The sequence below is a fragment of the Ostrinia nubilalis genome, chromosome 17 (assembly GCF_963855985.1).
Source record: "Ostrinia nubilalis chromosome 17, ilOstNubi1.1, whole genome shotgun sequence".
Lineage (NCBI taxonomy): Eukaryota > Metazoa > Arthropoda > Insecta > Lepidoptera > Crambidae > Ostrinia > Ostrinia nubilalis.
In genome coordinates this window covers 2,386,760-2,402,755 of record NC_087104.1, presented here as the reverse complement: position 1 = coordinate 2,402,755, position 15,996 = coordinate 2,386,760, and the positions used below count along the sequence as shown (strand labels likewise).

The 15,996-nt window shown below is 35.9% G+C and overlaps 2 protein-coding genes across 2 annotated transcripts in view; both read right to left on the bottom strand.

Annotated features, from left to right (window-relative positions):
* Nucleotides 1–15,996, bottom strand: part of LOC135079825 (pupal cuticle protein 27-like) — a 363,223-nt gene that overhangs the window by 26,440 nt on the left and 320,787 nt on the right. The window lies entirely within an intron of this gene.
* Nucleotides 4,460–15,560, bottom strand: LOC135079819 (pupal cuticle protein 36-like). The gene is made up of 3 exons (XM_063974431.1): nt 15,453–15,560; nt 14,406–15,000; nt 4,460–5,427 (listed from the first exon to the last, which is right to left on the bottom strand). Exons 1-3 carry the CDS (start codon nt 15,459–15,461, stop codon nt 5,114–5,116), a joined length of 918 nt encoding a protein of 305 aa, XP_063830501.1. The 5' UTR covers nt 15,462–15,560; the 3' UTR covers nt 4,460–5,113.

Sequence of the window (15,996 nt, the reverse complement as noted above, 5' to 3'; positions counted from 1 at the left end):
ATGAGATACAGTATTAAACACAAATAAAATATCTTCTTTATTGTTCAACATTAATCATCTCCCCGCATATTATTGCTTGCACAGCTCCAAAATACAACTTCGTGCATTCAGCTAAACATTTAACTATAGCAATTTGAGAATTATGTTTCCACAGAGCGTTCCATGAAGATCTACTTAATTAAAATAATGTTACAAATCGCTAAACTATTCATGATGCTTGTAGTACACGGGCTGGGCTATTACTGGAGTGAGGCAACCCACGTTGAAGTTAGAAGAGGAGGAGCATTCCTACTTTGGAATGGATTTAACAGGCATTTCAATATGTTCAACTATCGCAAAGAGTGAGTCATGAGTTAAACATCATCATTTCAGCCACAGGAAGTAAAATGAAGAGTGTGCTTAGCGCGAGTTTGCACGAACGTCGTCGCTAGCGAATATGTCAAAATATTTAGAAGATTTTGGTTCTTGAAAGTAAGGTACAATCTGTCATACTATTAATGCCATTTTTTTACACAGTCGCCAGCAAAGACGTTTGATGCAAACTCGCACTAAGTCCCTGAATGCCTCCTTTTATGATTTCCAGATTGGCCGGTTGGCAGCGGCCTGCATCCAGCGCCTTCCTGTAATCTTTGCAATCTTTACGTGGTCGTCTGTCTACCTTGCCTCATTATCAATAGACAAAATAAATAATTCAAATTGTTCATTGCATTCCTTAGTCTATTAATCCTCTCAACACTCGATGATCAACACTTATTCAGTAGGTCCCGTAGCTCACTTATGATAAAAGTGACATAATCGTGTTAAGTATATGGAGCGGATCCATCAGTGCAGTTAAGGTTATAATGTTGAATCTTTCTGTCCCCTTACTCAATGAACAAAATACTATTAATTTGATACTTCACAGTCCACATCCTTCTAAATAAATGCACGATTACGTAGGTATCTATATATAAAAAAGAAAGTCGTGTTAGTTACTCCACTTATAACTCAAGAACGGCTTAACCGATTTAGCTGAAAATTGTCAGGAAGGTAGTTTAGAGCCAGGAGAAGGACATAGGATACTTTTTATCCCGTTCGAAAAAAAAAAAGTGCTTATTTATTGCCATTAAGGCGGAACAAAGTTCGCTGGGTCAGCTAGTATCGAATAATTTCGTTAGTTAAGGCCGGGTAGCAGAGAAAATGGCGAAAATGAGGTTTTCATTTTTCATTTTTGAGGTACTAAACAGTAAAATTAAAGGCTAAGATTTTCATTGGGCATAGTTGAGGATATTTTCTAGGGCTATTAACGGATGGAAACACGATTTGATGAAGTTGACTCGATAGAATAAATTCCCAAAGTTACCTCTATTCGTTTTCTATTTATGGTTTTATTTTTAAAATAAGCGATTTGAGATTCTAAATCCTTTACTAAACTAAAGTTCAGAAATAACTTGAGGGCTTTTAACGGATGAAATTTTTATATTGCGTCTTATTTAGTTACTATGTTAAAAAATGTGGAAAAAATCGTCCATGACGGCTTGGACAATCTCAATCAGTCGCGCGGTGGCGCTTACGGAGGACGGACGCGTGTCAGTTTTTTGGCCGTGACAGTTCGCGATTTGTCAATATTTTTGACAATGATGACTTTGATGAGTCACAGTATAATAATATCAGTGTTACTGGAAAAAGCTTAAATTTTTGATAATTAAGAATAATTATCAATTTTGTCTACCTATTGAAATTTAAATCGTTCGCATCCTTTTAAACGAAGACTCTACTCATGATACATAGTACATTCCTCAAATATGAGACGAAACCAATGAGTTAAAATTACATTTTAATAGTACCTACCTACATACAATCGTCTTACACTCTTTAGAAGAGCACACTGACACAAATAAATAATAAAAAATACTGTCTAAGGTCTGTAGCTAAAGGTCTAAGCTGTAAGATAGAAGAATCTTCTAGCCAAAAAGATGGCAGATGCAGCAGATGTCAACGGATTTAAAACTGGAGTTCATGTGACTCCTTGTAGACTTGAGTGTCTAGAGCGTCCCTTCCTCCACCATGCGTAAGAATTTTCACAAAAATACTGTCTAAGGTCTGTAGCTAAAGGTCTAAGCCGTAAGATAGAAGAATCTTATAGCCAAAAACATGGCAGATGCAGCAGATATCAACGGATTTAAAACTGGAGTTCATGTGTATCCTTGTAGTTTTGAGTCTCTAGAGCAGTGGTTCTTAACCTTTAAGTCATAAGGGACCATTTTACCAAATTTCTGTCTTGTCAGGGACCACCTCATAATCGGTCAAAACCAGTTTGACTGCAAAAATCAGTTAAAAGTGGTTTTGACCAAGGTGTGCAAGTGCACATCGTGGACCACTTGGAATGGCTCCAGGGACCACCAGTGGTCCGCGGACCACCGGTTAAGAACCACTGCTCTAGAGCGTCCCTTCCTCCACCATGCGTGAGAATGTTTCAAAAATACTGTCTAAGGTCTGTAGCTAAAGGTCTAAGCTGCAAGATAGAAGAATCTTCTAGCCAACAAGATGGCAGATGCAGCAGATGTCTACGGATTTAAAACTTGGAGTTCATGTGACTCCTATCCATGTATTTAGTTCCGGGATAGAACGACTTTCAAAAAAAAATTTTGCCAGGGTAATGTTTGAAACGTTACCCCAGCAAAATCAGTTTTTTCCTAATAACTTTAAAACTATAATTTGAACGAATTTTGCTATTAGTGGACAAATTTCTGCTCACGATGGACTAATTATCTGCTATACTCTCGACTCTCTAAAGCACAACATTTATAAAAATTTTGCTGCGGTAATGCACTCCAGGTGTGATGCTCATTGCTTATACTGATTTTTGATACAGAGCCCCGTACATACGTTATACATAAATTATGGAAAGAAAACACCCAGACCAATACAAACAAATATGTATGCAATTTTAGTATGATATTTTTATTTATTAATAAACAAAAAGACTGAACAAAATTGGTGCATGTACTGATTAATGTTTAACCTCATGCAAAGTTTCGTGAATTGCAACAACTAGGTATAATTTATTATCCAAGCTCTAAATAATCAATAAAATTTTCCAATCGCTCAAGCTCCCGAGGATCTACCGATAGGTCGGGTGACGTAATCTTGAAATTCTTTTAGCCGGCGCGGAACTTCCGGAAGGTCGGGTGACGCCACGCCTCTTTGAACCGTGTTTACTTTGGCAGTTATATTCTATATTTATTCGATTCTAAAATATATTCCCAAAAATTTTGAAAGTTGTTTTAATTTGTATCACTTGGATATGATTTGTATTAGAAAGTGCTGTGAGTGTGACGCTTGAACGGAAGGAAGTCAACCTAACCTAACCAACTGCGTATTTCTAAACTGCGTATTTCTATACTGTGTAGCCGCGAGAGCTCTTTGGCGCGCGCTGTCTTCGGCGAAGTATTGCGCGCGCAGATTTTGACAGCGCGAAATACCTACTTTAGCAGAAATACCAAGCCTTATCTACTGTAAAGTCACTTTCAGATGATGAGCGCTCAACGCGCGTTTCATGTATTTTATCGGAGTACACATACTAACGCGAGTTTTGTATCGAGACTCATGGCACTCAGAGTCTATTTTGGAAAAATATTATTTCATCATTGGATACACACAGCCGGTTTTGGACATTTCTAACTCAAATAAAGTTTACTTAATCTGATTTTACTGTTCTTAATGAACGTATGATGATAGCTCAGTCAGGTTTATAGAGTTTTATTGCTACATCCTGGACTTAGCAAATATGCGACGCACCTATAAAGTCAGACCGATAACTTGGGACTTAGGTCATCTAATTTATGTAAAATGCTAAAATCTAGATTTCAATTATCTGTGTAAATCATAGATTCATGAGTTCTTAATGTCGTTAGGTAAAGTAATTCGTGCCTATATCGTTTATTGCTACAGGATTTCGGAAAGTAATATGGTTGCAGTTGTCATTATTTAGAGATTCATAGTATTAAAAAATAAATATCCTATAGTACCTAATAGTTGTAATCTATACATGTGTTGTGTAAGTATGTCACAAATACTTATGTACGTACATATTGCAGAATGTGTTTAGAATCGAATGTAATATAAATTGATGTAGGTAGTTAGTATTTGTTACATTGCAAATGCTAAAAATCTAGATTTATTTAGATGTTTATATTTATCATCATTATAGACGATCTATTTGAAACACCCATATTGTATTATTGCTAAATATTTGGATTACATATTTTAGAGACGTGAGATGTTTTTAATTTTGTATTAGCTGAAAATAAATAAGCTTTTAATTAGTTATAGTGTTCTTATTAAATCATAATAATTATTTTTTTAAAGCTGAATTTATTTTATTAAAAAAAACCTACTTATCACTTGAGATTGTGAAAGAGTTTCCTATCATTCTTATCATCATGTGGAATTCTTATTTTAATGTTAATAAAATAACTTTTTGCATTAAAAATTGTATATTCGTTGTATTTACAAACTTACATCTACATCATTGTACAAAACATTTTTTTATACATTTTCTTCTTAGTTCTAGTACTGTCCATTTGCGTTGCTTTAGGTATGTAAAACTTATTTACTATACATTTATGATATTAACAAGAGAGAAATTTCACAGAGAGAAGTTTACAGAAATTATTTGAGATCACATTAATAGACAGGAAAGTTGTATGAGTTTAACAAAGGATATTGCATGTATGAACAAACTTAAAACTACTATTATTTATAACAAATGGTATAGAAATAATAATAGTGGGCATAAAATATCATCACATAGATCAGTTCACAGCATAATATCGTTAATGGTAACATCTTAAAATGATGATAGAGGGATACAAAAATATATACGACGAAACAAAAATATAAAAATGAATTTAAATTATTCGAATGATCGTAACATTAAATTTGGTTCGTATAAAAATCATTGCTTCAAAGCAAGCCCATCTTTCAAATTAAAATGCTATCTTACAAGTCTTTATCACAACAAGATTTGCATTGAAATAATGACTTCATGAAATACCGTACTACTATTGCGTTAAGAATGTTACATTGCGTTTTACAGCGGGTAGCCCTCGATCATCAGTCGGCGCGGAGTTTAGTATCTGTAGCCGGTTTGGGAGTTGAAGTTGCCAGAGCCGGAGCCTCGTGGGCCGGAGTTGGGGGTGAGGTATTGGCGGGACGCGGCACCACCGAAGGATTTCTGGCCAAATCCAGCTCCGCCAGCGGAGCCACCGAAACCGCCAGCACCAGCGCCGGCTCCGAAACCACCAGCACCAGAACCAGCTCCGAAACCACCAGCACCAGATCCAGATCCGAAGCCACCGGCGCCAGCACCGGAGTAGCCACCAGGTCCGCCGCTGGAGTAGCCACCAGCACCGCCAGCGCCCGCACCCTCACCGCGGTAGGTACCTGGAATTAATGAAAAGGATTGTTATTTTATTTCATCAACTCAAACAACTAAGCACACAAATGTGAATACTTATTTAGTATTTCACCAAAAGACTAACAAAAAACGTAATATGAATACTCATGGAAAACTTGATGTAGAGTTAATAAAAACTACTTATATTTCCGAGAACTTTTTTTTGAGAAATCAGCCTCTAAATATCAATGGAAATCAAAATCAAAGTAATCCGTTTGTTATTTAAGATGCTTTACAAGATGATAATAAATCAATGATGTTTCATCCAAGTTCAAAACCCAGTAATTTTCCAGAACACTAAACATTTTTGCCTCTCATTAAACAAACTACGCCGGTCAATGAATTAATAAACCGATTAACCATCACATTAGTTTTAATTACAGCCTTTATGGTCTCCGATCGCCATAGCGACGTGTCATCCTCACTACATACCGAATTAATACGGGCAATTATCGCAGAAGATCTAGAATTCGGTGACTGCGAAGGCTGATACTCGTATTGGCATATATTTATTGCCTTTCATTCCGTTTGTTTGTTTTTATTAAGACTCTACAATATTAAATGGCTAAATTACATTATCTACTCTTAAGAGACATTGCAGATAAATGGACAGTAAAAAGTGATTAAATAGAGACACTAATATTACAAAATATGCAAAAGATTTTATGCCTTATGTGAGTCTAAACAAACGTTTAGGTATGTGTCAGTCTACTGATACGTTGATTAGTTTGTATTAACCTTAGGATGTTTACTGATTTGAAATGATTACTTACATAATAGTAACAACTTGACCTGGGGCCAACTTATTAGATTAAAATGCAATATCAATCAGTTTCCGTCATAGATAGACACCAACGCGCGTGTAATGCTAGTTATGTATTTATATCATTTATGATGATATTATGACATAGCCTCCAGGTGTTCGCGTGACAAACACATATCGTTTAAATATTGCCGTAGAGTTTCGGTATGCAACCTCTTCAGTGATTGTAAAACAATCTCATCATAATTGTACCGGTAATCTCAATTGCGGCCATCTTGCGCAAGCGCAGGATGCACGCACGATTCTGCATTGCCGGATTGGGCCATGAAGTCAGCGGTTGGATGCTTCGAATTCTTGACAAGCTTAGTAATAAATATAACAGGCAGCAGGAAATGACTGTGTGTGGAAGGCAAAATCGAATTATTCTAAAGAATTATAATATTATTATGACATGCTCTACATAATATTGTATGAGATCATGTCGCATCTCTTATAACTAATACATGAAACATCAAAAAGGTCTTATAAATTGATTTTCTACCTTGTTACTGATGAAGCTTCTTTTGCCCATGTTTATTATCCAAAAAGTATTTTGTAACTAACATAAAATGTTAGATTGGTTGACCAAAAACAGCAAATAAATGTGACAGTTACTTTGTGATTCTGAAATCGCTTCGCCTCTGCGTTTTTTTAGTAGCCATTTAATGAAGCAATTTAAAAATTAAAACTGTCACGAGTTCACTAGTAGCATTAGGTGCTGAACCTGTTTGTAATTTAATATCTTGTTGTTTCCACTTTCTAAGATTTTTCAAATTTGATTGAGTGTTATTCTACTAGACCCTCTGGTAGGTTATGCATCCGGTTGTTCGGTAGTAGGTATGTCCAAAATATTTCTAAAATTATGAAGCGTTTTATAATGCTGTCATTACTACGACGAGGACGAGGTCGGTTTTAGAAATAAGATACTAACATTAGCCTAAGTTTTTACTAACATTTATGGATCTCTGTTGTCTGAATTAAATACTTTATTTATTAATGACACGCTCAATTCGCGGCCCCACACTAACGGGCGCATCCGAAAGCTCGCAAGGTCGCGACCGCCGTTCCCGCGAACTTGAGAACTTCAACTTTTTGTTACACTTACATAAGTGCTTTATATCGCAATTGACATGACGGTCGGAAAACAAAATTAGTATTGACAAAGGGGTCTATTGTGAATGGAAATATCACGGCCTTTCAAAATGTTGTGTTACTTGCGCCCCGACTTTGCTTGGTGTGAATTGATGAGGTTGTATTCGATTACATTCTACTATAATATTATCAGCTCATTTTGTGAATGTATTTTGGATGATATTTCTAAGGATGTTTTCAAAGCTTGCCTTTATTGGATCAAAAAGCTTTACCCCTTACCTATTATTAAACTTGACCCTGTTTTAAGTGACGTTTAGTATGGAAATGACACTTTAAAACAGTATTCAACTAAGTTGTAACTTTTTAATAATAAGGGGGTTAAAGTTTTAGCTCTATTGGACATCACAAACATTTAATTTAATTAACATGTATTCCAGTTTAACGTATATTGAATGCGCTAATTTCTGTTTATCCAAAGCTGTGGAAGCTCCTCTTTTGTATGTAAGTAATAAATTAACAAATAATTACGCGGACAAGATTATGTAATTAACAATTTACTGTCTGTCCATCATTGTTCTATCAAGACTATTAATCAAATGATTAGCACATCTTAACTGTAACCAGACGATGACTTGTTAATGTTATATCAGTTACCCATTATGTAAGATTATTTAAACATAGTGTAGAAATTTGCAATGCGATTTTAATAGACTGAATGATCATTTCACGAAAGCATGCCGGCCGATCAATTAAATCTTTCAAAAACTGAAACTGTTCAAATATCAACTGTTTTTTTTTTCTGATTTAATGACATTTTGATGTAAGTAGGTCCGCTGGACTTACAAAAACAATTGAAGAGCGCTATTTCTTGTGTCATTTGTTTTGATGCCATTATTTTTCTGAATAATAAACAATGTTTTAAAAAAGTAACGATGCGTTCGGTTTTTAAAAATTCCTTGTTTTTGAATTGGCAAAATTCATTTGTTTCTGGAGTTTATGTATAAATTCTTAAGCGGTGTTAAAATATTAAACAAGACAATCAGTGTTCCAATCATCGTGTCACAATCTTTTGTTTCTATATTCTCACAGAATTTTCTCAAAGTCTATGGGAGTAAAATATTTCAACCAAATTAAGACTCTATTATTACAACAATAGAGTTTTAAGGTTTTGTAATAAACTAATGTCTATTTTGTCCAGACCATTTTATGGTGACATTAATGAGTGTGTGTTAATTTCGTGCTAAGATTGGGAGATAAATGTACAATTGTTCTGCTATTAAAATTACATGATAATAATGGAGATTTTAATCTTAATTTAGGAGACGTTTAATAAACCGTTCTATTAGAATGTCAGCCAGTTTTATTAGCCTAAAACAAACATGTAGATTTGAGACACTCACATTTTAACGTACAAAAGGTATAATTTTTCCAAAGCAAAATTTCAAAACTCGACTATATTTCTATGCTTGTAAAACCATTTCAACTTGTAATTAGTAGCGAAAACCAATCAAAATGGCGAATGTTTGTGCTAGCACATCATCCTGATTAATGACCCATCCCAGATGTTCTCAATTTCATAATTTATCGGTCGCTTTTGCCTCAAAAGCCTCAATTACAAAACGTGGACTCGTGCGCGTGTGGCGCAAGCGAACATCTAGACCTAGGCCACTGGTTCTCAAACTATACTGAAATGGTAAGGAAACGTTCTAGCTACAATCAGCGCTTTACCAACGAATGTATCTTAAAATCCCGTAAGTGCTGTAAACTTTATGAAAAGGAAACGTTGCTACTAGCGCATTCTTAACTAATATATTAATACCAATAATTTTCAAACACATCAATGACTTCAAATGATCGCAATAATGAAAATGGCTATAGCATGATAAGGAAGCGTTGCTACTTTAGCGATTTCTCAAAAGCATTTTCAGATTCCAAAATTACTGCTTATAATACTTCGATAAAAAATGAAATTAAAAAGCCGTAGTTATTAAAAATCATTTTCCTTGCCTTTGGATTAAGCTATGAAAAACTAGTAAAAGATATTTATTTGCTTCCTCGTTCTTTGTATCATAGCGTCACACACTGTTTTTGTTAAACAATTTAAAATGACTTTTAACTCTCGGCATTATAGTGACTCGATCACTTCGGGTGACAAATGGGGCGCTTATGAAAAACCGCTACGCTTTGGGGCGCTAGTCTAAGATTGAGAACCGCTGGCCTAGATGAAGGTATTAGACTACAGTCATTAATATCTGGCATTGCCGGCCAGGGAAGGTATGGCTGCCATTAGAGTTTCATACCTGCATTTAGGATTGAGAGCTAGATTACTGCATTACTTCATTTCTACTGTTGAAATGCTAGGTTCAAAGGTTTAGCTATTGTGTTGGTCTGTTACTTTGGGCTTGCAGATTTTGAAATCTGAGCTTCGTATTTCCTAGTGAAAACAAAAATTTTGACGGGAATTTTAATGTGAAAAATTTGGAGATACTTAGTTAACTGGACAAAGTAAAAAAAAACTGGACCGGTCTTAAAGAACTTTTCAACAACACATTTTTATTTACAGCGTTATTTAATTTTAATTAATTTAATTTATGTTAATTAATACTTGACAGAAAGTGATCAAACTTTTATGATCAAAAACTGTATAATTGAAATGCTTTTCTTCTTTATGATAGAGCGTCAATGGCCAGAAATTGCCATCATAAATAAAAACCAATATGAATATTAACTTTAAAAACATTCTTCATTCATCTCCAAGCGTCGTCATTTACTTCAAATTCGATACGATCAATAATTTAAATCCATTACTATGAAATCATTGAACTTGACCGGGCTTTCAAAATGGTTTAATTGCGTGGTTATGCAAAAAATACAGATTATAGAGCGCAGAGGTCAAGTGATAGCAGATGCGTGTGTGCATGTAACATTAAAAACGAATTAGGTACATTGCAAGTGCTCTATTGAATCAACGTATAAATGTGTATACTACGATAATTAGAAGCTGGAAATTTTCGTAACAAATAAAAATAAGAGTTTATTTTTGTTGAACATTTACAGATAAGCTGGCAATTTTTGTACTAAAGTAAAATAGGTTGTTTTGGTACATGAATTAGTTTTTTTTAACCAAAATGGCAACCACTCAGCATCTGTGCCATATTTAAGGGTAGCTGTAAAGCTAAATTATATAGAGCTGTCTACGTATTTAGTAATATTAGATAAGTATCTTTGATTACAATGTTAAGTAATTTAATGTAGGTATACTGTATGGATCGATAGATGGATGAAGACAGTTTAAACTCTACTTTAGATGATTATTTTTTAATGCATTTACAAAATTGTAAGGGTCTATTGGCAAAAACTATAGGTACTTCTACATTCCGAAATATTCTTATGAAACGCTGTTTGTCTGTCAGATTCTTTTTTATTCTTGCACAAACTAAAAGACACAAAAGGTCCATTGTCTAGGTACTTGGTGATCAATAAAGGGTTTCTTTTAGAAAATTTGTGAGTCATTAGCAGTTGTATCTACTTTCTTCTTTTGAAGAGAAAATAAGTATTTCTCTAATAATGTGTGATAAATTTGCATGTGTTAATAACTAATTATATTTATGATATACACTCACAAGATCCTACCGGCTAGACATCTTGTTGGAATGTAAATTAAGATAGATTACAGACTAGTAGTACATACTAGTAAATTGAAAATCCAGTTTCTGAAGCAGACACTTTAGGATTACCTGGCTTGGTGGTTTATGTATTGGACTACACACAAGACGGGTGATGGATTCGAATCCCAAAGAAATATAGGTGATAACTCTTATTTTAAATGCATTAAGCCTAGGCGCAGACCATCGATTTTTCGTCGGCCGATAGTTGAGTCGGGTAGTTGATCAGTATGTATGGAAGTGCGCACATTACACCGATTTGATTTGGCCGATTCTTCATACAATTTAAAATCGGGCACAACTATCGGCCAACTAAAAATCGGTGGGCCGCGCCTAGTCTAAGCATTCTTATCCCTTATCTAGCCACTAGAAATATTTGGTGCTTGAATTCCTACTTTAGATTTCCGGTATTTCGAAATGTTTCAGGCACGATATCTCGTTTTTTCACACTTAAGACCAAAGGACTTTATAGTATTTAACACCAAAAACCTATCGTTAAAATCAACATCGTTAAACGTTACGTTACGGATAGTTGACATCAGTCACAAAGGGCCACTCTAAAACGCGTGAGAATCGCAAGACCTTAGCCGGTAGCTAGGAACAAGTACGAATTAGAGACGTTTCTGTACATGCAGGTATAAAGTCCCTCCAGCGATTTTAGATGAATCGATTGGCAATGATCGCTTTCTACCGATAAGGGTCTCTCCCACGGTAATTCAGTTTTGCGGGATCCAGTAATGCAGAACCCAAAACTGGACTGTCGGGGAAACACACAGTTAGAGTGCTTTTGAAATTCGTATCCCAAATTCGAACGAATCGGTTTTTTTTATGGGACACTGCAAGCGGGGAATGTTTGTGTGAATATTAGTATTAAAACACGTATAGTAAACAGGATTCTGCAAAAAACGGGATGGCTCCTTAGTCGACATTTTGACCCTTATATTCGAATTTATAAGATTCGATCGAAAAGATAACTTTCTACCGATAAGATTGTTTAACGTCAACTTATTTTAGTTCCTCCATTTTGTTAATTGGGTGCATAATGAAGAGTATAATGATTTGAGAAAATTGAAAGAATGGAAGCTTTAATGATTCATTAGATTGATCACTCCATTAATTTACGTAATTTTACGCTAAACTATCCATTGTGCGTATTACGCTTGATCAAAGACTGCTTCATCATTATTTAAATCAATAATGAGAAAGTACATTAAGTACTTTGTTTCTTTTTGTTAAAGAAATGAAAATCATGATAACTAAAGCTTTTGATTTGCTCGGGATTGGTTAACCAAGGGTGCATACTCGGACCATAATTTCAAAACGTTAATAATCTACGAGTTTTGCATGGTCGAGTAATAAAATTATGTTCCTAGATCATTAACTTTGGCGTGACTCAAGTCTGATGGGTGACCATAGATGGTGGCACGATAAATTAAGCTCCATGAACGGATCATGCAATGGTATGTGATGCCATAAAATTAGTTTGATGTACATTACTCGTGTTTACAAATCATAATACCCATTATTTTAGAACATAAAAGAAATATTTGATTCTTCAATATGATAGCAGAAAGCTTAAACCTTGCTATTGTAGCTTTCGAAGCTGCCTCGTGAGAAGGTAGTTTGAACTTCCGTGATCGAGTGACCTCTGTCGAAATTAAGTTTTAAAATCAGGCGTTTCGTCAACGGGCGAAAACACGACTGTCAAATCTTCATTGCTTAAAAATGAGTTTCAATTTATGCGTCCTACTTAGGGATCGAAACTTAGATCCCAGTCTTCATGATAAGGTAAGTGCTCATAAATATTTTTTTCGTTTATGCACTCTATTTAGACATCGAACTCTAGACCTAATCAAAAGTAAAACTATCTCTGATTATTTTAGTTAGTAATTGTATCAAACGCCTCTTCAATCTTTCAGTATATTGCATTAGATTATGTTATCAATGTAAGCGACTGTCAGAACGAACAGTGGCCTTTTAAATTATGTCAGAGCTAATCACTCATCACTATTTAATTTGTACAACACGCTTTTGAAACACTTCTCACTTCTAATATAGGTTAGAGGAACAAAATATCAAATGGCTAAGAGAACAATATTAATATACTCATTCTCTCAAAGATTTTGTTTTAGTACTATAAGAAATCAGTTTTCATTCAATAAACCGTTAATTATCGTACAAATCTGATTAGGTACATAAAGAAATCTCGATTAAGATGAATTGAAATTCTTCAATTACATAAAGAATGATTGAATACTTTTCCCAAGGGTTTTACCCTTGTTTATGGGAAAGTAGGAACGAATTTCGTCAGTGCACATTGTGCGATGGCTATGCGTGATTCTTGCTCTATATGGTTATAATTTATTTGTAGGGCGACCATGATAATATCGCTATAGTTTGAAATGTGAATGTATTTTATCAATAATTGCTTGTTTCAATTTCAACAGACATTTCTGCATTTTTGTAATTTATCGAAATGGGTCATTAAAAACCCAAATATGTTGACAATGAATTTAAAAAAAAATATTTTTATCAAATCGAAATCATGACTGACATGACCGATTTAGAGCCAGAACCAATTCGGAAAATGGCTCTCTGATTGAATATAACAGCCACCATTTGGCCCTTAGAACAGGCTGACAGACGCTGCGGTCACGACACCTGACGCAATGACGCAATGGTCTCACGTCATTTTGTAACGTCAGAACTATTGTAGGTTTTGTGACCATAAGGGCCATTATATTTATGAGTAAAAGTCCCAAATCGTTGGCTCACGCGAAAGTATTGTGTCGATATTATTTACGCAGATGACCTTTTTTGAAAGCAGGGCGAAGTGATAAGTTTCATAGGCTGTTACAAATATTACATGTCAAGAGATCAAAGTGAACAGTCCCTTTTCACTGCGTAACTTTAAGTGTGACTTTATATGAGTTATATATTATATACGCTCATGAAACGTTTATTGCAAATTAGAGTTGACTGTAACAGTTCATCCATTCACGAATAGGTCGCAGTAAAAAAAGACTGAAATAATTTTTTGCACTATTTTGTGGCCACCCGCAAATTTTGATTACCAAAAGCAAGGTTGGGCTGTGGCCACATTGGCATCAGGATGTTACCTGTGGCTTGACCACATTTGCGAACTTTTTACAAAGGTTATTATTAGGAATGACTATAATGAAGATTACCGGCATTAGCAGACGTACATTTGTTTTACAATAATTATATTGTAATGTTTCATGTATTTATGAGTTTTTTATGGACTAATCAAAGTCATGCTATGATGCTAGTAAAGTTACTGGTTTATGTGGTTGTGAAGTTTACGCGATGTCGTAAACTGTTTGAAATTGATTCATGTCTTGAGAAATGGTATCATCAGTGCAAAATGCTAATAAGGTTCACTTACCATCATCAACGATGCCTGCGGCCTCGTCACGGGCGTTCTGCTCCAGAGACTTCAGGATAGCCTCGGGGATCGGAGGGGGGGTGGGCAGATGAGCTCCCTGGGGCTGGTAGCCGTTCTCGTCAGCGGTGTAGGTGATGCTGTAGTCCTGACCATCGTCGCCCTTGTACGCGAAGCTTCCCTGAGACTGGACGCCGTTGGTGGCGACTCCAGACGCGTCAGCGCGGATTCCGTTGGATGTCTCGAAGTCGTAGGAGAAGCCCTCAGCGGTGACGTCACTGTTTAGTCTGAGGATTTGGGCGTTGGCGTCGGCTGAGGAAGAAGCGCGGGCTCCTCCGAACTGGCCAGCAGGGGCGCCGTAAGCGTTTCCAGAGTTTTGGGCTCCACCGAATCCAGCGCCGGCTCCTTGACCGAAACCGGCTCCTCCCTGGCCGAAACCGGAGCCTCGGCCGCCGAAGCCGCCGGCAGCGGGACCGCCGAATCCACCAGCACCGCTGAAGCCAGGTCCGTAGCCGGCACCCTGGTTTCCTCTAGGAGGGAGGTATTTGTTGTCCAGGCGGTCTGCCAAGCAGACTCCGAGGATGGCGGCGACTACGAGCTGAAAAAAAAATCATTAGACTTTAGATTTCAATTGGTAATGACAGTCGTAAATCACTGCAAAAGGATGTATGTTAAAGGTAAGATCCTTTTATGGAATCACATGATATTGATAGTTCATCATACATTTTATACCCTTATGAGTTTTTCTTAATGGTAAACATCCAGGAAAGCGTAGTAATCAATAATGAAGTCCATAATTTTTAGGGCTGAAATAGTAACTTTTGCACACAAAAAAAATATTCTTAATTTATTTTTACCCATAGTGTAGCGTAGAAAGCGTAAGGGTAGAAAGTAAGAATAAAAAGTTATAGTTAAGTGTAAACTTCAAAATGAAGCAAACCAAGTCAAGATATCCCTCGGGACTCCAAATAACCACTTCAAACTCAACCCAAATATGTTGACAAAATCTTCCTAAAGTCCTGTAGGACTTGCACACCCTACAACACTCACCAATTTCATTTTTAATAAGCTAATGTAATGTGCTAGGACTACCGATGGAAGCGCTGTACCGACTGTGATGCTAACAGAGCGATGCGCCGTTATATACCTATGGCGAGCCTTTGACGCCTCTTGAATTGTATCATGGCCGATTGCAGCAGGTGAGCTCTTCCTCTTGTGCATCCTAGTTTATTTTTATTGTAGTGACAATCTGACCTTTGGATTGGGCACTTGTTTTAATTGGTTGTAAAGTAATTGGTTTTGAGGAAGCTTTGATGAAAGTAATGTACGAGTAGGTGATGAATAAATTAGGGTCTATGAAGAATTCATATGTGTTTTAAACGACGTAGGGAGTATTTATTTTATTTAAATTAGGCGTCGCAACCTAATTTTTTAGCAGTTGCGGTTACATACTGAAAACTCACATCGATATATGACTCGACCGGTTTTTTTCAGGAGTTGTACTTTACAGTACGTACTCAAAATCTTGTAATATAAGATAACTGTCATTACCACTGCGTTATCAGGTTCTTAGGACAATCATTGAAATTATTTG

What these genes read in the sequence shown, in the direction of transcription:
- LOC135079819 (XM_063974431.1), bottom strand. An exon ending in CGCAGGCATCGTTGATGATG is followed by an intron (nt 5,428 to 14,405) that starts GTAAGTGAACCT and finishes CATTAATTCCAG; the next exon opens with GTACCTACCGCGGTGAGGGT.